This window comes from Canis lupus, chromosome 17 (assembly GCF_048164855.1).
Source record: "Canis lupus baileyi chromosome 17, mCanLup2.hap1, whole genome shotgun sequence".
In the NCBI taxonomy this organism is placed as follows: Eukaryota; Metazoa; Chordata; class Mammalia; order Carnivora; family Canidae; genus Canis; species Canis lupus.
The window spans coordinates 47,506,887-47,532,666 of record NC_132854.1 but is presented as its reverse complement, the minus strand read 5'-3'; the positions used below and the strand labels follow the sequence as shown (position 1 = coordinate 47,532,666).

Below are 25,780 nucleotides of genomic sequence, written 5' to 3'. Positions count from 1 at the left end.
TCATATTCTAATGTTCCTGGTGCACAGGACTACTGGGGGACAGTATCCAACCCAGCACATAGCTTATACCTTTTTTTATTCCTCCAATTTTGATAAAATATATTTTTCTGAACAAAACAGTTCTATACCTTATATGATTCTTTTATTATTTTCAAAATATATGCTATATTTTGAATATACCTGAAATATGTTAGATTTTGGTTACTGAATTTGGATTATTATCAGATGAATGTAAAGTGCCTTTTACATAGTAAAATGATCCATGGATAGAAAAAAAATCCAATTTCTGGGGAATGAAAACTTAAGAGAATTGTGTCAAATGCAAAAATGACAAATGAGTCTGGTAACAAAATAAGAATAAATGAAGGTTGTAGACTATAAACTTTCCCTCAAATTACTTTGGCAAAAACCAGAATGTCTCTTCAGAATTTTAAATTGAACGTAGTAACAAGGTGACTTACAGATTAATTATTTTTTTTTCTGTTAACCAATATTCTGTATTCTCTATTCTGAGTTAAATATCACAATAGGCATCACTTAAGCATGTGTATGAGGCAGACTTATTTTCAGGTGTTTCCATCTGTTATGGGAATATACTCTAAGAATAGGAAAGAAACATACACAAATTAAACACAAAGCCAGGGAAAAGAGGAAAAAAAAATGAAAGAAAACATCTGCAGGGCAACAGTGTGGAAAAATGTTTGAGCTGCCTGTTATTAACTACTCAACCTGTTTTACATTGGAATCCTGCATAATTACATTACAGGGGAGGGGCAAGCAACAGATGTTGAATAAAGGTTGAAAATAAGAAAATGAGACTATTTAAAAAATAAAGCTACTTTGCTTACCAACAGGCATTTTTGGGGGGCGGGGGGCAGGACTTTCAGATAGCAATTGATTTCATATATTCACTGTGCATTTAGATCCAAAGAAAGCGTTCTCTGTTTTTCATGTGTAAGAAACTGACCAGTTGTACATCCATATATGGCTAAGTTAGAGGTGCTTAAAAGGCAAAACAAAAACAAAATGTAGCATCTCTTTAATTTTATAAAAAATAACATGTACAAAAGTTGGATTTGTTACAGAAATATGCATATTTCTCATTATTAAAGTCAGTATGCTTCTAAAAATTAAGAGTTTCTAAGTGACTGAGTCAAGAGCTAAGTTTCAAATAGTCTGTTGTTTCAAGTTCCAGACAATACACATCGAAATTTCACTAGCAGTGAACATTTCTATTAAGCCTTGTTCTCTAGGGATATTAAAGAACAGTCTGCAACTGACTTGGTGGCCTGCTTATTTATCTTCTACCCGCTATTACAGAAAGGTTTTTGTTTTATCTAGGATAAATGAATCCATCATCACAAGAGTATTTTTCCCATTGACCTAGGCATTCATATAGCTATTTTGCATTGTTTCTATCTCATCTAAACTGAAATACTCCCCCAAAGTAATTTTCTTCCAATCACACTAAGTTGTACATATCTGGGGAAATACCAATGACCGTATCTTTTAAGGACTGAACAATCTAAAGGATTTTAATATAAAAATTGCAATCAGTAGAGAGGGATTCATGATTCAATTGGCCCTTTTTTCCCACTTGGTTTTTCTAGTTGTTAACTAAAAATATTTTATTTTTCAAGCATTCCCGACTTTGCTTTCCTTTGCTATCCTCACCCTACACACCATCACAACTAGACTTCAGTCTGTTGATCTGCTTCCTCCAGGTGAGCAATTTCTTCATCTGCTAGCTTTCTTCTCTGTGATCCGAATTTTACTTGTTAGATGATGGCACTCGTAAGACTATACACACATAAATGCAGAACTTGTAGACTTGATTTCTTTAAGAGAAAGTGGTATAGTAAATAAGTAATTCTATTCTATTATATCTGCATCAGTACTATTAGTATCTCAGGAAAAGCTGTGTGGCATTAAGGATTGAAAAGAGAATCTAAATATTCATTTACATCAGAGTTTTTTTTTACATTTATTGTTCTTAAGTGAGTTGAAGTAGTTCAATTCTTTAGTTATTTAATGTAAAAAGAAAATCACCTCTTATACAAATTTCACTTTGGAGTTAGTGTAGAATATACTAGGGAGGAAATTGGTAGTCTGGACTGTGAGTTGATATAGGAAAGGAGGTTGATTATTTTCCTCTGGTGTTAGTTGTGGGTATAGAGCAAGTTACATGACTGTTGCAGCCTGAAGAAGAAACTGTTTCACCTAAGAAATTGAGTCCACAAATTCTTCTTCCACTTTGGACAGGCAATTGCACTCCATATTAGAAGTGTTATTTTATGGATATGTATCAAAGACTACTTCACGCATGACTGTAAAATCTGTACACATCACCCTATTACAGATTCCTAAAGGCAGGGCAGAAAAAAGTTCCTATCAATTGCAACAGCTAGTGAAGCTCAAAATTAAAATCCTCTGAACTTGATAAATTTTGTCAATATATTTTAATTTCGAAGTATGTTCAGAATGGGACTCAGAGACTCTGGGAAAATACATTGAAATTTGACATGACTGAATGGATTAAGTAAAAGAAATAAGTATCTCAGGTGAAATTTTAGTTCATCACATTATGTTTTTCTATGTCTGGATTGTATGTAGTCCAAGCCTGAGTCATTTGAATGCTTTTGAGAGATTAGATTGGTTTCTGAGCAGTTTAACCTCTACACAAGGCAAACGAGCCAGTGGAGAAAATTTTTATATCAGGTTTTTGTGGTGCTTGAAAAATATACATGTGTGTTAAACCAATCTAACAATTACTGTTATATTCATTTGTATTGCTTTACTCATGCCAGAAAAAGAGAAGAGGTTACATTATTTCTGTATGGAAATGAATGGAAATTGGAGAGAAAATTCAAGTAAAGTCCTTAAACAGTGTTACAGTGAGGAAAGTTTTATTTATGTCTGATTCGGGGGAGTGAGGGGGAAAGTTTGACAACATGAGTGCATGTACCTACACATATACTGACACATCTATGTAAAATCATCCCTGTTATCCTTAAATAGTTGTGACTTCACATTCATTAAAATCAATTGGGAAAAAAGTTTTATTTTTTCAATTCTGTAAAAATTGAAATTAAATTTAAGGATAACATTTATACTGAAAAAACATTTTGGCTTTTAGAATTTAAATTTCTGAACATTATTCTATGTGTTCTTAAAAATCTCTCCCTCTTGACATAGACTCTCTGCTGGTGAGCACGTGCATGCTTCCTGCACACACACAGGTGCATGTACTCACCTATGCTTCACCATCACTATCTACTAATGTGAAACAGAGTCATCTGGGAGTTGGAACTGAGCCTCAGGAAACCCAAAGGACTTTGCAAGGTAGATTAGGCCTTTATTTTTACATCCACTAAATAGTTCCAGAAGATTTTTGTCCTTAGGCAAGGCTCCTTCCATTCATTTCCATTTGGTATGGGAATATGTTCTTTCATCATGGGTACAAAGGGTGCATAGATAAGGATATGCATGCTTGCCTTTTAGTTGTAGTCCTTTATTGATAGTTTTCTGGTGCATTGGAAGTTATCTTATCATTTCAAAACTTCTATTTCCTTCACTTAAAGTATTAAGATGGTGAAGCTTGTGAATTTTTTCCATCAACATATATGCTACAATAAAACTCTACAATTTACAACTCACTTACTGAAGTTTCACTGACTATAATCTTTTCCTATTTTTGCACATATATATTTCTTTGATTTTTAACATACTAGAATGATTATATCACATATAATCATTTTATCTGTGTGTTATAAAGTAATCATAACTATATTTTTGTTTAAATCATGGTTATCTCTCAAATATACGGTTTACATAGACAATCTTTATGTGTATGGATAATAAGTAGTTCAATAGTTATATGTTAGACTGTGAACTTTTAAAATAAATGGTTGATCTTACAATGAATCATTCATATTTGGAATTTTATGCAAAATTATGTGCAGATATATGTTTTTAATCATAAAGCATCATTCCCAATAGATAAGAAGTTTTTATTTGCCAAGTACTTCTAACTTAATAATTTTTCTATTTTGCTATTATACTTATCACCATGACCTTATTTACAGTAATAATTAGGTAATTTTCTTTTGTGATCATGTATGTTTTTATCAATTCAGTGAATAAAATACTAAAATATATCTTTTATTAGAAATTTGCCAAATCAGGGCATCCCTGGGTGGCTCAGCGGTTCAGCGTCTGCCTTTGGCCCAGGGCGTGATCCTGGAGTCCTGGGGTCGAGTCCAGCATCAGGCTCTTGGCATGGAGCCTGCTTCTCCCTCTGCCTGTGTCTTTGCCTCTCTCTCTCTCTCTCTCTCATGAATAAATAATAAATAAAATCTTTAAAAAAAAAGAAATTTGCCAAATCAAATAGTTAGATTTCACTCCATTTTATTTGGTGGGGGGGGGGGTTGAGTTTTAATACTAGATAATTATAGGTCAAGGAACATACTCACCTGAACTAGTAAATTTAAAATAAGTCACCTAAAAATTTAAGGTTAGGTGACACTCTCTCAAATTCAAGTTGGTCTCTCTTTGGGCAGATACTTTGTGATCCCAAATATGTGTCCACTAGCAGGTTCCACATTCTCCAATTGTCTCAAATAATTACAACATTCTAAAGGTATTTTAGGGTTCAGTGTGAAGGTTTCTGACATTTTCCTAAAGATTGCAAAGGGATTCATTGTGAAATAAAGTATTCAAATTTGACTTGTTCACTTCACTTCATCTCATCACATAGGTATTTTATCATCTCACATTATCACAAGAAGGGTGTGTACAATACAATAAGATATTTTGAGAGAGATCACATTCATATAATTTTTATTAGAGTATATTGTTATAATTGCATTATATTATCATTAGATATTGTTAATCTCTTAGTGTACCTAATTTTTAAAATAAATTTGAAAAATAAACTTTATTGTAGGTATGTATATACAGGCAAAAATATAGCTTATATAAGGTTTGGTACAATCCATGGTTTCAGGCATCCACTGGGGGTGTAGAACATATCCCCATAGAGAAGGGAGGACTACTGTATAACCTTTTTCGGTAATGACCATGGAAATTGTTAGGCAGCTATTCAAAAATAGTTTTGGCAGCACAAAGGATCACTTCTCCTAAGACTGAGCATACATATTTTTAGGGGGAAAAATTCAAATATAGCATGCCTGAAATTAAAAAAGACTGTCTCAACGAATTCTCCTTGTGATGTCAATATGAATTTCTTTTTAGATTGGATTTAGATTACAAGTCTGAAAATAAAATGAGCTCTCATGTATTTATATTTATTTCCCTGTTAATATTACTCATGGGAAATACACTTCACTTTTATCATCTGTTCTTTGCTCCAGGTATGGTTGATTATCAATTAAATCACAGAAAGTACTCTCCAAGATAAGAAAGTATTTAAAACATCACTGTAGACACCTTTTGATGTTCATACTGCATTATGTATGGATAAGCTTTCATATCCTTTAAAAACACATTTTTATTTTTGCTCTGATTCAAGGGTAGCATCCTCCAATAGCTTTTTGACTCTCGGTTTGATTACATAGCAGGGTGATATATAGGGACACATCTCCTATCTTCCTATATATGAATTTCCTGACCTCTTTTCCCAGTTTCTCCATTGCTTCAGTGTGCTTTCATGATTACAAAATATTAAAGCTGTTACAGAAAAATGGCTTGTCATTGCCAGTAAAATCCATTACAAGAAACACTTCTGTATATTTACTCTAGAACATGCTATTGAGTGTATTGATTTTGCTTAAATTTTCATTCTTGGGATGATCCAATCATACAGGATAAAAAACATCAGCTTCCAATAAACTTACAGAACACCAAAGGTAATAAGAACAGAATGGTTTCAGAGAAATAATTCCAAGAACAGGCTTTATTTAAAATGTCAGTTATCCTTCCTTTCCTACTCTTAATGTATTTTAAAACTATCCATAATAATAGTAGCAACAATTGTTGCAGTATTAGCAGCTTGAAGGTAGGAGTTGTTTAGTAAGATCAAGGCCAAATTGTTTAGGTTCAAACTATCTGTATATTATTCTAAAGTTACCTTTGGGACACTATCAATTTTATTTTATTTTATTTTATTTTATTTTATTTTATTTTATTTTATTTTATTTTATTTTAATTTTATTTATTTTTTCATGAGACACACACAGAGAGAGAGAGGCAAAGACACCAGCAGAGGGAGAAGCAGGCTCCATGCAGGGAGCCTGATGAGGGACTCGATCCCCATACTCCAGGATCACGCCCTGGGCTGAAGGCAGACGCTCAACCCAGGCATCCCAACACTATCAATTTTAATAGTTCTTTCAGACAAACTTCATTTCACAGAAGGCATTTTTGCTTAAAATACATATTTATTGTCATCTGCGTATGTGTATGCATGTGCATTAAGGACATTCAGCTTTTGTTTATATTTAAATCACAATAAAAATAGTTTTTGTAGGAATCACACTTACAGAGAAGTATAGTTTCATATATATTCCCCACTCATATATTTACATAAATGTATTTTGTATTGCTTCTTTCTTTATAAACATTGTATTTAGGCAGCCCAGGTGGCTCAGCGGTTTAGCACCGCCTTCAGCCCAGGGCGTGATCCTGGAGACCCGGGATGGAGTCCCATGTCGGGCTCCCTGCATGGAGCCTGCTTCTCCCTTTGCTGTGTCTCTGCCTCTCTCTTGCTCTCTCTCTCTCTCTCTCTCTCTCTCTCTGTGTGTGTCTATCATGAATGGATAAATAAAATCTTTTTTTTTTAAATTGTATTTTTAAAAATACTGATCTGAGCAAGGTACCCCTCTATTTTTTTCAGAACTATATCCATCTCACTTAAGGTAACTGAATTGAAACTTTAGATCTGTCTCTAGAGTGGAGTTCTATGAATTTAATGAAAAGCTTTTGGAGACTAGAATGTCTTTGAAAATACAAAACATATAAAAATCTTTCTGAAAAATCTATCTTTTGGGACTCCCAAATCCTATTGGCAGGTGTTGATTACTAAATAATAAGCAGAAGAGGATTAGTTGCATCTGAATTAACTCTATTTTCTGAGACTGTTAAAAATGACACCCGATTCTGCGTACTTGTCTCTAGCAATTGAAAACAAACAAGTGCTAGAAATAAGATGAACAATGAAATTTAAACTGGTAAATAGATACACATCCCAAAAGAAATCAGATAGCAAGCCTGGGAGAAAAACGCTAATAAGACTATCTTGCCTGCTTCTTGCAAAGGGTTCGGCTTAATAGGCATGTTTTTATTGACCTTCCTTACAGGATTACCACTTTGCTGGGAGGATGACTTGAATTTTAGATGTATTCATCTGTGTCATCAAAAATGGTGTCATTATCTGAGATGGGGTTAGCTAACACAGGCAATAAAAGCATAAGAAAATATCCTTTTTAAAGATGAAGAATAGTCGCATATTTAAACAGTCGTGGGTCTGAAAATCAGACTATTTTCTATGTTGCTATACTTTCGAATTTGCCCCTGTAAACCAAACAGCTTTTACTAACTATTGCATGCCAGAGCATAAGTTTATCGCTGCATATAAATCAGGTTCTTTTGGAAGCTGCATTAACCCTTTTAGGACTCTAAAATTACAAGGATTTATTAATTAATTCATATGTGATGATAGCTATCAGATAAAGGGTAAGATACAGATGCAGCTAACTTAAAATAAAAGGGAGAAACTGGCACACTTGACACAATGCAGTAGAGTCAAAAAAGGACAAAGGGAGAAACGTAGGCGTGAAGAAAGAAACCTATAGATGCTGAGGTGTGGGTTTTAAGGACACTCGCTGTTTTCTGTAATTTAAAAGTATAAAGAGGTGATTATTTAAATGTAGACTTTAATTTCAATAGAGGTGTCACTGATTTTTAAAAGTCCCTGAGGGGAAAATATTCTGGCCTTTGTGCTTCCGTGGATATATGCCAGGCAGGTTTGTTTATCTTATTTGAAATTATAATAAATAAATCATAAATGTTGAATTTTATAAGTTCTCAATAATTACTAGAGGACTTTGGATTTTTATGTAAACATGGTACTTAACATACAGACGTGATGTTACTTTATTTATTTTTTAAATAAGCTCTAGGCCTAATGTGAAACTTGAACTCATGACCCTGAGATCTAGAGTCAGATGCTCTACCAACTGAGCTGGCCAGGTACCCCAGACCTGGTGTTACCTTAAATCCTCTATACCTTATAGCAAACGAGAGCCATTATGCATAACTGTTTAGGTCCTGGGATCATTCTGAATGCCAGCATCACAGCCTCAAAAATGAATGGGATTTTTATTGTTTGGTTTGTTTTGGGTGTTTGGTTTCAAGTTTTTATTTCTATTCCAGTCTGAATGGTTTTGAAATAAGTAATTTGTAAGGAGTGGTCTTTCTCATCATAGATTATCAATAGTATTTGATATCTTCTTGGTGTAGTCTTCCTTTACATCAATGATAACATTCAGGTGTGAATAATGAGTTCTGTGTGTTCAAGGAATGGAGCATGAAAGCATATATAATGATATCAGTGTCTTGATCCTCAAGAGATATAAAGATCTCATGGAGGCAGACAGATTGAAAAATAAGAGTTAGGGAGCTAATGCTAGAATCCATAATTCAGTGGGGAAATGGTGGCACTATCTTCATCCAAAATAGAGTGCTTATTTTAGACAACATTTTCAGGAATTTCCTGTAGTAATTTATTCTTTATGATATCCAGAAACAACTTGGAAAAGTTTCTGAGATTCAACATCTACCTATTTGTGGCTTTCTGCCTCGCCTTGAGAAGTATTTATTACCTCTCTCCTAGTTACCTAAAGGGTCTTCTTTCTTCCAAACCTTTCCTCTTCTGGCCTTCTCAAAGAATCATTTAATCTTTCAAATATGTGATCAATTTTATAGTTGATTAATAATAGCGAATTAGAGAAAGAGTGAAAAGAGAGAAATAGATGTAAGAAGAGGAAATATTTTTTTCTAATGAAGAATTATAAATTGTAGGATTTATATAGTTAATATAAAGTACCAGTTGAATCAACATACATTAAGACTTTCTTTAGTTTAGAAGGAGTAGGATGAGACACGAGCAGAATGGGGTCACGATGAAGTTGGAATAACTATGCCAGTGAATCATGTCATGTCCTGTTGTGCTCCACTGGAGATAATCCTGGTTGGGACCAAAGCTCCAGCTATCTGTTTCCAGAAATAATGCTGATTTGAATGCATCAAAGTGTTGTATGTTAATAAGTGTTGTCTAATACTTTTTCAGTCAAGCACCTAAATATTTCAAAAATTGTCTGAGACATACAATACACTGCTCAGATACCTATCACAGTGCCCATAGCCTGCTTCATTACATTTGTTTTTATTCAGAGCTTTTCCATTCTCTTTTAAATCCTAGCAAATTTTCTGTACGTTATTATTTTACATTTTTGGCATTGCAACATATGTCCTTTGACTTATTAAGCTGATCTTTTACTACCCTGTGAAATGCACAGTCCTGTGTGGTTATTTCACTTTCTCATCCCTTTCCCTAGATCATCCTTTTCCTGCTCGCCACTATTTATTGAAACCCTGGATCATCCACTGAATTGCAGATGAAGCACCACTCCTTGTACAAAGCCTTTCACAATATCATAGTCTACACTTTTCCCTGTATTTCTGTCGCCTGACACTCCTATGACATAGTTCAAAATGTTATTGATCCTGAATTATTTCCCGTAGTTGGTTTTAAACCTACTTTCTAATTTCTAGTCAAAGTGTAAATGCCTTAATGAAGAGATAAAATTTTACAGATGGAGGATGCCTGGGTGGCTCAGTGGTGGAGCGCCTACCTTTGGCCTAGGGCATGATCCTGGAACCCCAAGATCTAGTCCCACATCAGGCTCCCTGCATGGAGCCTGCTTCTCCCTCTGCCTATGTCTCTGCCTCTCTCTCTCTCTGTGTCTCAATAAATAAAATCTTTTCTAAAAAAATTCCTACAGATGGAAGAATTTTACAAGTGGAGAGACATAGTTTTACGTACTACCAACCTTTTCTGGACACAACCTTACTGTTCTACAACATTCTATTCAAGATGCCTTTGCTTGAAAATCTCCAATGCCTTCGAAGCACAAAGTTGGTGTTTTATTCATTCTTGTGAATGCTTAAGTATAACTTCTTTAAACTAACTACTGAACTGTACACATCTAAAATTGTCACTGAATTTGAGCTGTCTTTTCTCTGCTGGCACATTAGTGTCGTATTGTTTCTCCTTAAGAGACTCTGTCAGGGTCCTTTTCTCAAAAAACAAAAACAAAAAACAAAGTTTGTTTCATTAGTATAGTATAGTATCCAGCTTCAGAGCCAGTTCTCCTCAGCCTAAGTTAAGACAGAGATGGCCCACATTTATCCGTGCCTTCGCTTCCAAGCATCTGCTGCTCCCCCAGGTGATGGCTGCACCTACACTATGGGATTGAGGGGAAGAGGATAGCTAAAAACTGAAGGCTAATCCCAGAGCAGTGTACCAGGGCACACAATTAGGTTTGTGCTATGGATTCCCAATGCATGCTCTGAAGTCTCGTTTTTAAAATATTTTTGATGCTTGCATAGCAAATCTCCTTATATCCTTTTGCTTTCATTCCTTAACTGAAGTCTCCATTTAATGTAAGTCTTCTTCATCTCGGAGCGTTATCTGTGTGTTGTCAGTATATATGCCAGAAAATTCACTCTGGTAGACGTGCTATTATGTCCAAGGGGTCACAAACACTTAAAACCATCCCTGAAGGCGTGCAGGTGCACTGAATAATAAGTGCAGGGGCTCCAAGTGCTCCAGATACCCAGCTGCAATTGGATGCAGTTGAATATGATATAGGCCAGTGGTTTCTGGTGTCTGAATGCAACCGTGGCAGTACATTGGGAGGCATTGTGCAATGCAGGTGCACGCTAGAGGATTGCTACTTCAAAGCTGCCACGGTTTGACTATTTGATGGTGTTATAATAACTTCCTCTTCAAAATATGCTCTCCACCTATCAAAAGCAGGCAGAGTGGTATTGCACAACTGAGGCACAGTCTAGAAGCCCTATTGCCAGTGGATCAACCTAAAACTATATGTGTTTGTCTCAGAGGTTTTTTATTATGTGAACTATGTTTCCACCTTCTGATTCCTTACAGCCAATTATCAGGAAGTATTTAAGTTTCTGGAGTTGTATACCCAGGGTTTAATCAGGTATTGCTGCCAACACGTAAACAGGCATCTTCATAAAATGAGCATTGGCATATTATAATGAGATTCATGGTCCCCCTTACATTAAAAAAGTAAAAGAGGCAAAAACACATCCTGCCTGTATGTATTTGTGTATGTTCCTCGATTCGTAAAACAGTATGTTCCTGTGCACAAGAAGCAGGGGAAATACAATGCAATAGATGAAAGATCACTCAGTCAAAGTGGTTAGTTTTCTGATACCACATTTTCCCTAACCTTTTCCTTTTCTTCCGAGCACGAGGGATGCACCAAGCTTATTAAAAATTGTACTAAAATTAAGCCTGGCAGTCATGTGAACAGTAGCAGAAAAAAAAAAAAAAAAGAAAAGCATGTGATAAAATTGTAATGTATTCTTTTCTTTCTTGTTCTGACACAGGGAAAAAAAAAATTTGGAGACAACTTTCCAAAGCTGTCTCTAGAAATAAGATTGAAAGTGAAATTTTTACCCCTCTCATAGTCAGAGCAAAATCAGAAGGTTTATTTTTAACTAAGAGGCTAGTAAATGGGACATAGAAATCATAAATGAAAATAATTTGAATGAATGTAGATTAAGATGCCATGTATGCGGAATAATTCACCCCATCACCCCAACAAGTATAGGGAGTTTACAGGATGGTAAAGGAAAGTAAGTGAATAATAACCCACCGCCAAAAAAAAGAAAGGATTGTTTATGTTAGAAAAGTGTCAGCTCACAGGACTTTGTGAATCATGTCAACCCACTGAAAGGAACATTTTATTAGGGATCCGTTGGACTGTATTCTGATGAGATTTCTATTTTAGCATCGATCCTTTGTATCTGATATGTTAGAATATATTTGGATTAAAATGTAATTTGTCGCACTCATAAGGGAGTGTGTGTGCATGTGTGAAACTGAGTGTGTGTGCTGAAGAACAGAAAAAGACAGCGAAAACAAGCTGTTCTTAAACAGTGAAACCCTTCAGGAGAAAACTGATACACAGAAACTGCCAGTCGAAGGTCTTGGCTTGTCATTTTTGCTGGTCTGTGATGGGTACCTAGTTTAGATTCTGTAGAGTTAATCTCCAAAACCCCAGTGCCAGCCATAAATAGAGATGGGTGCCTGGTCTCTGCTTTTCCAGACAGCTAATTAGGTGTTATGAAAGCTTACGTTGGTGAAAGAAGGTAAATTAGAAATAAAAAAGAAAAATGAGAACAAATAAAAAATGGACTTCCATTTATAGAGTTGTCTACTTGGAAACAACTCTAATTTTAAGATGCTGTTAGAAACAGTAGCAACCACCACACTAAGAGAATAAAAACTCTTCCTATTTAAAGCTGTTTACAAAGCAGAAATAAAACCATTTTGTTGACAGTCAAAAAGCAAAGAAAACTCTCTCTCTCTCTCTCTCTCAAATGCCCTTACCCCATGGCCACAGCATTTTAGAACCTTCTCATTGATACCTTGACTCAGGGGATTTTGGTTTCTGGATTTTTATGACACAGACATTTATTTCTGTATCATAAAAAAAAAATAAATCAGACGCATATGTGAAACTCTTATGCGAGAAACTATATGCATGTTTTTGTACAAATATGTGGGCTCCCGAGGCAGCAAGCTAGTTGAAACTAGGGGAGGAAATCCTTTTATGTTTTCTAATATCTCCCTAAGTAGTAACAAATTAGTTGCCAAGTATCTCTGTTTGGGTAATGTGGCATAGTGCTTTGAAGACTGGGAAAATAAGCTTAATTTCTGATTTGTGATAAATTCCTGCTTGAGAGTGAGAGAGACTAGAATAAATATATAGATCTACTCAGGACCAAGACATTTTATGGAGACTGACTCCTTGACATGTTCCCTTTGCAGTGAGCACCACTAAAGCCATAACACACAAGGATTGGTTCCCTTGACTTTTCCCAAAATAATCATGTTTACCAAAGGCTCCCTGAATCTTTATTAGTCCTTTCTAGTTTAAATGGTGTCTTGGCTTCAAATTTTAATCTTATACATAGTAATCTTTGGCACCTTTTACCCACTGCTGAGATGGCTATGCACCCCTAGCGATACAGGGACCTTAGTTACAACGTGAGAATCACAGTGGGAACATTAAGCTATGGACACCTTTGTGGAAGATTGCTAAAACCCAATAATTTAAGAGCAGGTAGTTTGATGTTTTACCTAAATATTTTCTTTCCTCACAGAGATGTAACTTCCGCAATGACAGTTCCTTTGAAGGTGTAGTTTGGCACCCAACAGTTGCTTGCAGAATATCGCTAAGATTAAGTTAGTAAAATGCTAGTCTAGGTTAAAAAGAGAGAGAGCTTCCAGATATGTCAGCAAATATGAATACGTAGATTTCAGGCATTTATGCCTAAAACAATTTGAATTACATAATATTCTAAAATCAGGGGTAGCCAAGTTGTTAGTCCAATCATGGATTTCATACCTACAGTTGTAGGGCAAAGAGAAATTAAAATTTTGGAGATTTTAAATAAAAATATAAATACCTATATGTATACATTATGTTTGTAATGTTTTATATTTAAAAATGTGTGTATATATATGTGTCTGTGTGTGTGTTTTATATGTATTCATGTTATCTCCTAAACTATGAGTATAGAACTTTCTTGTGCATTTTATTGATTCATCTGTATTTCTCTTAAGACAACTACAGATAGTAAATTTTCAGGAATACATTGGTTATACATTTAAGATTTTGTTTGGACTATATCCCAGAGAAAGTTCAATTTTTTACACATGTGTAAAAACACACACACGTGCACACACACATGCAAATAAAGATCTATATGTGTGTCTGCATGTGTGGTTTATTGTACAACTGAATTGCAAGTACTATAGTCATTTGAGTGACTTTATATCTTTTGAAAAAATATTATATAATTAAGATGAAAAGTTAAAATAATATGACTGTGTTTAGATCCCTCTTTTTGAGAGCTTGTGTAATAGTGGCTATAGATGTAGCTATAGGAGTATAGAAAATTCTTTTTTTTTTAAGATTTTAATTATTTATTCATGAGGAGCAGAGACACAGGCAGAGAGAGAAGCAGGCTCCTTGCAGGGAGCCCCATACAGGACTTGAACCTAGGACCCCGGGATCATGACCTGAGCCAAAGGTACATACTCAACCAGTGAGCCACCCAGGTGCCCAGGAGTATAGAAAATTCCTAATACTAAACAAGTATACAAATTTATCATATTATTCCATGATCCTTCAAAGAATCATGCATTTTAAAAATGAGACACTAAACTTTCCCTCTAGGCAGAACTGCCCAGAATTCCAGCTGTTGGCCTTCAGAACAGTTTTTCTCTTTGCAATATAAGCATGCTTATCTCTCAGTTTCTCATCTGCATACCATTTGCGTTATGCCATCATTTTGGCAAAGGGTGCCTTCTGTGAAAAGGTAATCATGTTTTATTGAGGAAAGGGTGAAAATGCAGATAAATAATTTCTTTGTAAATCCAGATTGGTCCAGAGGAAGAAACTGAATCTTGGATCAATTATGTTTACCTTGATTTCTTCTATCCGGAGCCTCTGAATTTGTTTTCTAATACAAATATCTAATCTACGCTAATAACGGCAATCTATATAATTTGCTTCTTTTTCATTTGTGTGGTATATAATTCAACCTACTTATTCCAAGATGCATTTTCCCTAAGGTATAGGAAAAAGTTAGATTATTTACCTTGTAGCTCTAGGTCTTGAGAAAATACTCCACACTGATATTTTTATTTTTATTATACATACTTGGTTTATTGAGAGGTTTATTGAGGGGATCTTAAAAATACATAATAGAAGGTACATGTGACAGAAATCCTCCTGCACAACTGCCCCTTCCCCCTCTGTCCTTCCCTTCACTTAGCTTTCCTTCTTCCCTCTTTTTTTCTTCTGTTTTTCATTTTGTCTATTTTTATGTCTGGGTAGTCATTCGTTACATACTACCTATGTCTCTTTTTTGTGCCTACCTATTCATCTATTTATTTATGTTCTTTCAGAAATAATTTCACTTTCTCATAAATTCTTATTTGACCCTTGGCAGTAATAGTTCACTTTTTGCTCATAGTTTCTGCTGCTTGTACAAGAGTATCCATTAGATTTTCTTCTCTGTCTGGGAACTGCTACCGTCAAAATTACAGTCTAATCAGAAGGTGAAGAGCTTATAATGTATCATAATCAATACTTAGAATTTGCTCCCTAGGTCGTGACATAAAGGAGTCAAGTAAAAAGCTGCAGATTTTCAGCTGTGAAATGCAAACAATCATTTCATGTTGATGGTTTCAAATTCAAGGTCGATTTATACTTTCATACATCTGCATTATTCTATCTCTTTCAGTCTCTTCTTAAATTCATATTGAATTCATGCAGTGCCAGGCTATCCAAGTTGCTGAAATTGAAGTCCAGTCAATATTGAGATATAAAACTATGTTAGCATATTTCAAAGAGAATGTACGAGTTGTAAATGAATTTTTTAAAAGTCATGGCTCTAAAAGACACAAAAGTAATGAAATAGATAGTAAGTTTTCTACTGTATTTTTGGAGGATAAAATTGGTTGAATGAAATGATACATATTTATTTTCTAACACAGACTAACACTCATGTAGAGGTTATATTTATGGTTCTCATTCACAATACGTAGAAAAAAATACCTGATATTAAAATTTTCTGATATCCATTTTTTAAAAAAATTCTGCTCGACTTTAAATCCACATAGGAAGGCTTCCTAGCAAATTTCTATGTCTAGAGTTTTCTGCTGCTGTTCGTGTCCATCTGCCTAATAATCTTCCAAGACAGGTAGTATTTGAGTTCAGTTTGAGGCTATCTTTCACCATTCCTGCCACCATTACATAATAAACAACATATTTCATTCATTCGTCTGTAAATATGTTTTTTGAAAACATGAAAAATTAAAATAGAGGCAAGATACCTGAATACATTTTTAACATTTCACAAATATGAATGACACATGCTATGAAATACCATAGTACTTTGGTTCTATCAAGACACCATTTTGATATCTTTCTAAAAAATAATTAATCTCATAAGAAATTCTTTTACCTTTTGAGATAAATAAAGTTGTGGTTTATTTTATTTTATTTTAGGATAAGGAATTATTTATGTGTTTTAAATATGAACTCAGGTTTTATATATGACTTTAGAAAGTAACTGTATAAATTTATCAGTGGTTTTAAATTTGGTGCTTTCTATTTTAAATATCTTTCATATAGACTATTTTTTCCTTGCACAGGATACTATGAATTTGTAGGGATCCTCTCACATCAATTAAATGACTATCCCAAAGGTCTCTAAATGTGTAGGGAATTCTATTCCCATCACACAAAGGTAAATTGTAAATATCCTCTCCTGGAAAAAGAAAGTTCTGATTTAAAAAGAACCATTAAACATAAAGGGAAACAATCATTTGTAGGTGAAAGGGACAACTAGGAAGATGTAGTTCAAAGTTATTGTTTAAAATATTGGGGTGGTGGAATTATGCAGCTGTTGTCATAATGCAGGAATTTTCTTTCTTATTTTCTGTTCAGCATCTTTGAAATAGGGATCATTAAAGAAGGCTTTATTTAGATTCTCTGTATGCCTATTGGCAAAAGAGAGAAGCAAACATTCTCACAGAAAACATTATCATTTAAAATAGGAAATCATGAGTTGTCATTCATCTGAACTATATCTGTTGACTAAATCCATTTTCACCTACTTACACCAAAAACAAAAAGCTGAAGTGAAGAAAACTGATTGATGATCTATGCCCATATCTAATAAAATAGGAATGTACACTTTTTGACAAGTTTATTCATAACACATTCTGATTGAAAATTCCATTTGTTCCTCTCAGTAGGAAAAGTAGGCTTTTTAAGGAAACCTTTTATTTCATGACTGTCACCAAAATAACAATTACAAGCAAAATAGGGATGAAACATGAAAAAAAAAAAAGCAGCTTAGGACTTGTTATGGAAGTATGTGATCTAGTTTTTACCCCATTATTTGATTTGAAAAATTAATCCTGGTAATCCTTTTTGAAGTTCACTGTTTCTAGGATGGGTTATACAGAACAAAGACTAACTGATACTCCAGGAGATTAGTTTACAGTGATGTTCTATTCCACTGAGAATGATTCTCCAATGGCCACTTTTTACTTCTTCCCAGGCTATGGGAATTCATTAATATCTAGAGAATAGACTTAAATAAAACCATTGTCTCAACCAGCAGGTTTATGCAACCATCCTGAAATGTTTTAATTATTGTTTTCTTTTCCTTTTTAATTAAGAGACCAGAGGTCAAACAAGCCCACTGAGAGCTGATCGCAGCCTCAGTAGAAATTTAAAAGCAACCCTAATGATTGGATTTGCTGTTTTCTCTTTTGTTTTGCAGAACCAGAAGAGTGTGTTAATTGCACAGATGAATGCCGAGTGCTTGGTCATTCTGACAGGTGTTGGATGCCACAGTTCCCTGCAGCCAATCAGGCTGAAAATGCAGATTACCGCACAAATCTCTTTGTACCCACAGTTGAAGCTAATGTTGAGACTGAGACTTACGAAACTGTGAACCCCACTGGGAAAAAGACTTTTTGTACATTTGGAAAAGACAAGCGAGAGCACACTATTCTCATTGCCAATGTTAAACCTTATTTAAAAGCCAAACGTGCCCTGAGCCCTCTCCTCCAGGAGGTCCCCTCAGCATCAAGCAGCCCCACCAAGGCATGCATCGAGCCTTGCACCTCAACAAAAGGCTCTCTGGATGGTTGCGAAGCAAAACCAGGAGCCCTGGCCGAAGCAAGCAGCCAGTACTTGCCCACTGACAGTCAGTATCTGTCACCCAGTAAGCAACCAAGAGACCCTCCGTTCATGGCTTCTGATCAGATGGCAAGGGTCTTTGCAGATGTGCATTCTAGAGCCAGCCGGGATTCCAGCGAGATGGGCTCTGTTCTTGAGCAGCTTGATCACCCCAACAGGGATCTGGGCAGAGAATCGGTGGATGCAGAGGAAGTCGTGAGAGAAATTGATAAGCTTTTGCAGGACTGCCGGGGAAATGACCCTGTGGCTGTGAGAAAGTGAAAAAAAAAAAAAAAAAAAAAAGCATTGGCATTTTCTTGTCTCTTCTGTTGATTTAAAAATGATCCCTCCTGGTGAACAACCCGTTTTACAGGGATGAAGAAAGACCAATGCTGCTTTAAGGCTTTTAGTGAACATCTGAAGTGCCCACAAGTATGTTCTTTTCACTGCTGTTTCTTTTCCAGAGATAACAATGGTTTTGTTTTGACCAAACTTATATTAGGACAGAATTAATGATGCTGAAAGAGAAAAGAAAAAGAGAGAAGAGAAAAGAAAGAAGAAAAAGGAGGATGAGGAGGCGAGTTACCTTTTGACAATCTGTTAGGAAGGTATGCAGTGTGAGAATAGAAGTATTTCTGATCACTCTTAAGACTGTCCTCCGTGATTTATGCTGACTTAACTGTTTACCTATAAACCCCATACAAAGCAGGGTCATAATTTGTGATCTGTGGTGGATTTCTAGCAGTCATCACAGGCTTCTACTTAAAATCCCGAAAAGACCTTGCAGTAGTCCAAGCTACACCAAACATTAACACATATTTGTGGTAAACATTTCTGTATAAAGTTACCTGCCACACATATAAACACAAAGAACATTCCATATCATTAGTCGGAAAAAAGTTTAAAAAAAGAAAAAAACTTGGTCATTTGTAAGACACTTCATGTCGTATAAAAGTTAAATGTAAAAAGATATAGTCCATTTTGTCCTGCACACACATAGACTAATTCACTTCATTAAAGGAGAAGAAATTTTAAAAGGTTTAAAATGCCTCTTCAGCTTTTTAGTGTCCAACAAACTGTATAAATAATGATGGATATGTTTTAAATTTGACCTGAAAAAAATAGTGACCGTGGAATGATTAATATTCAGAGGAAATTAACATGATTGATAGGTTTTATTCATTTGTGGACACTAAAATAGCTCAGGAAAGTGAAAATGTCTTAGACATACACAAATCATATGACCATTTAAATGTGCAAATGTAAGAAGATTCAATGTGTTTACATCAAATGACATATTTTTATTGATTTATTGCAGATTCAGTGCATATGAGCCAAATTGTTGAGTGTATAAGAGCTATATTGTGTATTTTATTAAATTAATATATAGTTGTGTTGCAAAAATATTTGGGCTTATATTGTAAATGGCAAGTGTTGCCTCGGTAGCTGTCGAACTCTATGAGTTTTGTTTTTTCCTGCTTCCTTTTCCCCATGGAGTGTGGGAAGCAGTGCCTCAGAGCAAAGTCTCTCGTTTAATGTATAGTCTACCAAGTACTACAGTACATAATCTGTTCAAAATGTGTTTGAGTGAGCTGATGGAGCTAACTGAAAGGTCAAAAAATACATCCGTCAGTCATGGTTATGTGCAAGTCCTTGTAGAAGCTTTTATTAAAGTCACGCTAAATCACAAGAATTACATTTGTACTGATACCTGAAACTTCTTCACGTTTTTTCAATAACATCCAGCTTCTGCCTATGTAGATATCATAACGTTGATTGGTTTCTCAAAAGTATCTTAAGTGGTTCAAGATGTGTGTTCCCATTATATTTCAAAACCATGAAAAAATGCTTTAATGCATGTGTGACACCAGAACCGGTTACTTGCATTGTGTAGTGTTTCTCAAGAGGTCTGGGTCTTAACAAAATGTTTTTCCTTTTTCTCAATGCTCTTCAGCCTCTTTTTATTGGTGTCCTTTGAGAACAATACACCTTCTATTCCTTCATTTGCTTACACCTTCTCTTGTGACATTTAGCAAGTTTCAAACTTACTTCCATGTGAGGCTAGGAAACCTCAAATTTCAGGAATTGGGAAAAACAAAATTAGCACTTGCAGAAGTAGCAGCAGATGGGAAAATGCCTTGATTGACATTTTCCTTCAGCATTTAAAATTTTTGGCATTTTACAGCTTCATGACAAACAGTTTCCAGCCCATACCTTAGAAAATGTGGTGCTGAGTTAAATAAAGGCTGTTTGTGCACTGGAGCAGAAAAATGCGTTATTTGCAAACTGGTGGAGAATTCTGTGCCTTCTTTTCTGGCCACCAAGCCAGTGTAGAAACAGCATAAATGTCATAAAATCATTATATTTAAAACAAAAGCAAAAGCAAAAACAAACATTGAACTGAATTAAGTTTTGTAATTTTAAACCTCGAAAAATTCAGCTGAAAATATTTCCGTCAAATGCCGTCAAGAATTTAGACTGTACCTCGTTTGCAAAACTGCTTTGAAAGGGAAGAGTGGACAACTCCCATCAGCCTTATTCTCTCGAGAACTGTATTTGGTTCCTAGTAACAGCCTTTCCAAAGCGCTACTCTTGGTTTTTATTACTCATAAATGTTTAAATTAGAAAAGAAGGGATCTTGTACACGTGAAACCTAATTGACTCTCTATATTTTGGACAATTTATGTATCTGAAATGTGTTGTCTCTGTTATATGATGTTATTTTTTGCCAGGAGACTACAGGTTGATTTAGCTTGATAGCTGAAATTTGATGGAAAACTAATTTCCATTTAGTCTTACCAAGTGTTGCCTCTCTCTTATTAGACAGATAGCCACGTAGTACAATCTAAGGCAGTATGTAAATGAAATCAACAGAGAGTAGGCTTTATTTTTAAAACATTCTTAACGCTGAGTAACCAATTGTTCAATTTATTATATGTGTCTGAAGACATTAAAACACTATAAGATTTTAAGAATTGGTTGTGCCAATGTGTGAGGGATTTACCTTTAGGCTCTCTGTCACCGGTGATTTACTAGTGTTAGCTGTTTAACACATTATCTGTATTTAGTAGTGATTATTTATTTACAAGTTGGTGGTAATTCAGCAGTCAGGACTCTGAGGTTTTGTAGTTGAGTTGAGGGAATCTCGCCTTTGTTCATTTGGCTGGCGACTGCCTTTATCACAGACCTCTGGTGCTTGGCTTCCAAGGAAGTCTATGAGATGCCAAAATCACCCCTCTAAGGAGCAACTTGCTCTGGGGGGGGGTGATATATGATCAAACAGTGATATTTCAAGGGGTTTCAGCATAATTCAGAATGTGGAAAAAGTCACGTCCTCCAAAACTAACCCCTCAAAAAAATCCCACACGTTCAAAAATGAATAACTTGATAATACTTTGTCTTTTAGGTCCTTCATAACTGAAGTCAAGCACAGAAAAAGAATTTATAGAAATTTTTGTAAGAAAGTCAAAAGTTCTCAAATTGTTCACTGGTGAACTTAAAAAAAAATCAGTAACACAACAATCTTTTCATTAAATGTTAATAAAAGATCTTTTCATCAAAGTTAAAAGTAGTGAGAATCAGTGTTAGTTATACCTATACCAAAGTAAACGTTAAAGAGACATATCATGCAATTTTAAAGAATACTTTCATATTATTTCTTAACCTTACATACTTATCCTTATTACAGGCAATATACAAGGATTGGCTCACTACTCCATGAATTAATTGAATCCCTGGTTGGGAAATTGACTTTGTTTCGTTTTCCCGAGATCTTGTAAAACATGACTTCCCTTTAAAGGATCTAGGCAGTGCTCAATTTAAAAAAAAATGACACCATAAAAAAAAAAAAAGTCATGTAGCGATAGAGCAGTATATGCTTTATTAGAACTAGGTTAAAAGCTGTTTGTTGCCTAATGGAGTAGAAGTTGCTGAGGTCAACAAGTAGACTGAGGTCTGGCATAATATATGCCCACTCGTTATTGTCTAATTATATTCTTTTGACAACAGGCAGCATTTATCACAGCATTAATTCAAATGAGAGTTTTGGCTATCAAGATGTGTTGATTTGAAACATAATTGAATGAGACCTGATTAAAGTCTGACTTTCCTGGCCTCAGTGTTTTGCAGGTTGGCTATTCCCATGTATCAGCCCCATCACTCCATAAGGTTCTTAGCTGCACCAAGCAATTGGTGAACAAGGACAACAACAAAAGCAGCATACATTGTATGGATTTATCTCAACGCTATTGTTTAATGGCTGTGTTTAATGTGACCTATCTGGAAAATGAGGACTCCGAATAAAAAGCTATTACTAATAGTGGCGTTGCTTCCCTTGAATTCATTAACGCAGAAATGGTGTGTTATACTCTGTGTACCTCATCATAATTATTTTGGAAAGCAACTATGGTATCACGACTATTTTGCAAGTTATTTGTTTACCAGTAAAGTAAGATTTCTTAAAACTTTATTTAACAATAATGTCACTAGGTTCTCAATAAGAATGGGTTGACAATCTCTCGGACAGCTTCGACAAGTTGGCTAGTCAAATAATCACTATGGAGTCATGGCCTAAGCGTTTACAGCTTTTTATAGCTACAGTTGGTTTTAAAATAATTTAGTACAAGAACCCAAAGGACTTCAGAAAAGTCTTTTTTTAAAGCTTTCTCATAATCTTACATGATTGAGGAAAACACATATTTATAAAGAGCATTTTAAAGTAAATACATACTTATCATGGCATCTTAAAATAATAAGCTGCTTTTTCTACTCATTCAACAAACATCTACTGAATTGCTACTTTGTGTTTGGCATTGGCTACTATGACCCAGAAGTAGACTGTAAACAAAGCAGTGGTCCCTGGATCACAGTCTCGTGGGAGAAACAGATAGGTAAGTTCTAATACACTTGCTCTTTATAAATTGGGTTTGGTTGTTTGCATTTTTCCTCAGTTTCTCCATGTATCCCTTATTTCTCACTCTTAGTGAATGGCATCTCCTAAATTAAAAACATAACAATCTGCCCATTTGGATTTTTCTTTTAATTTTCTCCTGAAGCACAATATATATCAAGAAGCATACACAGCTTTTCCACATTTCAGAAGACCTTTATGGTTTAAGCTTATTGGGATAGACTAAATGGCTTATATAATCATTCTTTTGCTCATTTATTTGTTGAATTCTCTGTTTCTTTTTCATTGAACACCACTTAGGGGCTATACAAGGACCTTAAGTTACAAAGAACTAAGACAATTATAATTATGTTGCCCTCAGTAGTTTGTGCCCAGGTGATATATACTAACATAGGAATGGACCTTATGTTCTCTTGACACTATTCTCTTTTCATAAGGAAAATTTTAAGAATAGCAAAAATCATATGCCTACCATTCATCACTTTCAAGTGTGAGAGTAGAGCAAGTAGAGCAAGCTGTTAATGGTCTCTCCTGATACATCTGACCAGGGTTGAGGGAGCACTGGTCATTCAAATGAAGACCCTTATCTGGCAATGCTGCAATTAGAAGGAAGCCATGAATGCAACATATATCACAGGCTTATACCATGTCAATAAGCTATTATGTCCCTCAAATTAAGCTTTTTTAAATAGATATGCCCACAAAATATAATTTTTGACAATTGTAAAGAACAATTCTTGGTAGGATAGGAAGAGAATGAATTCTTAAAGGTCACTATAGCATCCATACAGCACAGAGAAATCGATCAGCAAGTTAATGGACCATCCCCAAACTCTTTATTACATGCTTTTGGAGATGGTTGCACATGGTTCACCAAGGAATATATCATTTTCTCTTCATTTCTGATCCCAGAATTAGGAAACAATCTACCGTACACCAGGGATTAAATTCTCAGTATTCTTAAAAGAGGGTGGAGCTTCTTTTATTGTTTCAAAAAGAGTAATAAGATATTTCGGAAAGAGTTATCAAAAAATAACTTTATTTTTTAAAATTGCTTTAATGATAATGAGTCTCTTACAAGGGTTGATTGAGAGAGGGAAGATTCCAGTGAGCTTTTACAAATTTTGTTTCACAGAGGTTGACTTACCACCCATTAGGTGAAGATGGGTATTCCAGTTTTTGTCTTACAAGAGAAACATTTTATTTTGAGAGGAACAACTTATTATTTGTTTCACTCCCTTTTTTCTTATACATATTACATTATCTATAGCATTTTTATAAACTAAGTTTTGGTTGTGATTTATATTTTAAAGCCTACTTTCCTGAAGTTACGTTACTCAGATTATTTCATAATATTTTTCAAAGATCGCTAATCACAAAACCAAATTTGTGAAAATTGATACTGATAAGTTCTGTTTGTAGAAACTTTCCAATTCACAGAGCATTTTCACAAATTTACAAGACATTAAAGCATTAAGAATTCTGAAACTCAAAATGGTAAAAGGATTTATCCAAGGGCAATTAGCTAGGAAGCCTTAAGCCCACAATTGAACCAAAAGTTCAGCTCTTCTGCTTGTTCCAGATTTTGTGAATTCTCTAATCTTGCCCTATTTAATATCTTTCGTCTTTAGTATATTAAATTTATTATCTGAAAAAATTAAACTCTGTAATATACCTTCCCCTTTAAGTTGACAATCATAAAATTTAGATAGTTTCTATGTTAATAGCTCATAACAGTATTAAGTAACTTGAGAAGCAGAGTAGGGATTGTAGTCTCCAAGAAAATGAAGACATCATTAGAATCATGCCTCTCTTAAGATTTCTGTCATGTTTTGTTGCTATCTGTAAAAATGTTTCACAACATTGGTAGTATATTCTCCAAAATATTCTAAATGACTATTATCAGATATTAGTTTTTCTGTGAACTTGGTGTATAGAAACAATCATACAGACTGTAGTGAATCCCTTTATATCATGAAGTTTGACATATACTGAACTAATAAGATAAATAACTGGCTTCTTTTAAGTAATTACATAAACTCTGATAATACTGAAGAGATATTTAAAATCCTACACCTATATGTATGGATTAATATACACATATAAAGGCATGAGAGTTGACTGATTTCAAAAACCAAAATCACAAAATAAAGGTGAGAGGGAATTTAAGCAGTAGCAGTATGGCTAAGTGATGAACAAGACAGTTTTTAAGAAATCTTTGACTTGCCACATCCACATTGGATAAAATACTTCATCATTGCCTTCTTCAATGATCAGATGAAAAAGAGAGATTGCAATTGTTGTCAGAGTCATTTTCAAGCTGGTTAGTCAAAAGTGAAATTGTTCTGATTATGCCTGAATTTAACTTATAAATTGTTTAATATTTCTCTACGATTTATAGAAAACCAACTTTGTTTCCAGAGGTCTAGAAATAAATTTTAATAGCCCTTTACATCAACCAACTAGTTTATGTTTTGAAAATCTAAATTCAAATAGGTGGGATGAACAAATATGCATTTGTTTTATTGATCTGCTGAATATCTCAGTATTACTTCTTTAGCAATATTAAATGGTATTTTGATATTATTCTTTCCTACATTGCAGTTGAGAGACTGTCTTCAATATAATAATTTGCTTTGTGATAACACTTTTAATATGTAATCCTTTTTTAAAATTAGATTTTTGTCTACATTCATAGTATCAAGCACTGTAGTATCAAATAGCTGTCGTGCATGTGGCTGTTCTCATATTTTCATCCTTATTTCATAATTTTCTCTCAAAATCATCTATTATTTAGTATTTCTTGTTCTATTTTCTTGTTCTATTT

The 25,780-nt window shown here is 34.6% G+C and overlaps 1 protein-coding gene across 1 annotated transcript in view; it reads left to right on the top strand.

Moving 5' to 3' along the window:
• PCDH17 (protocadherin 17) overlaps positions 1-22,362 on the top strand; it is a 96,073-nt gene extending 73,711 nt beyond the window's left edge. Inside the window, exon 4 of the mRNA XM_072782874.1 lies at positions 17,644-22,362. Within this exon, the coding sequence (XP_072638975.1) occupies positions 17,644-18,326 (683 nt within the window). The 3' untranslated portion in view covers positions 18,327-22,362. The remainder of the gene's footprint in view (positions 1-17,643) is intronic.
• Positions 22,363-25,780: the final 3,418 nt, after the last annotated feature.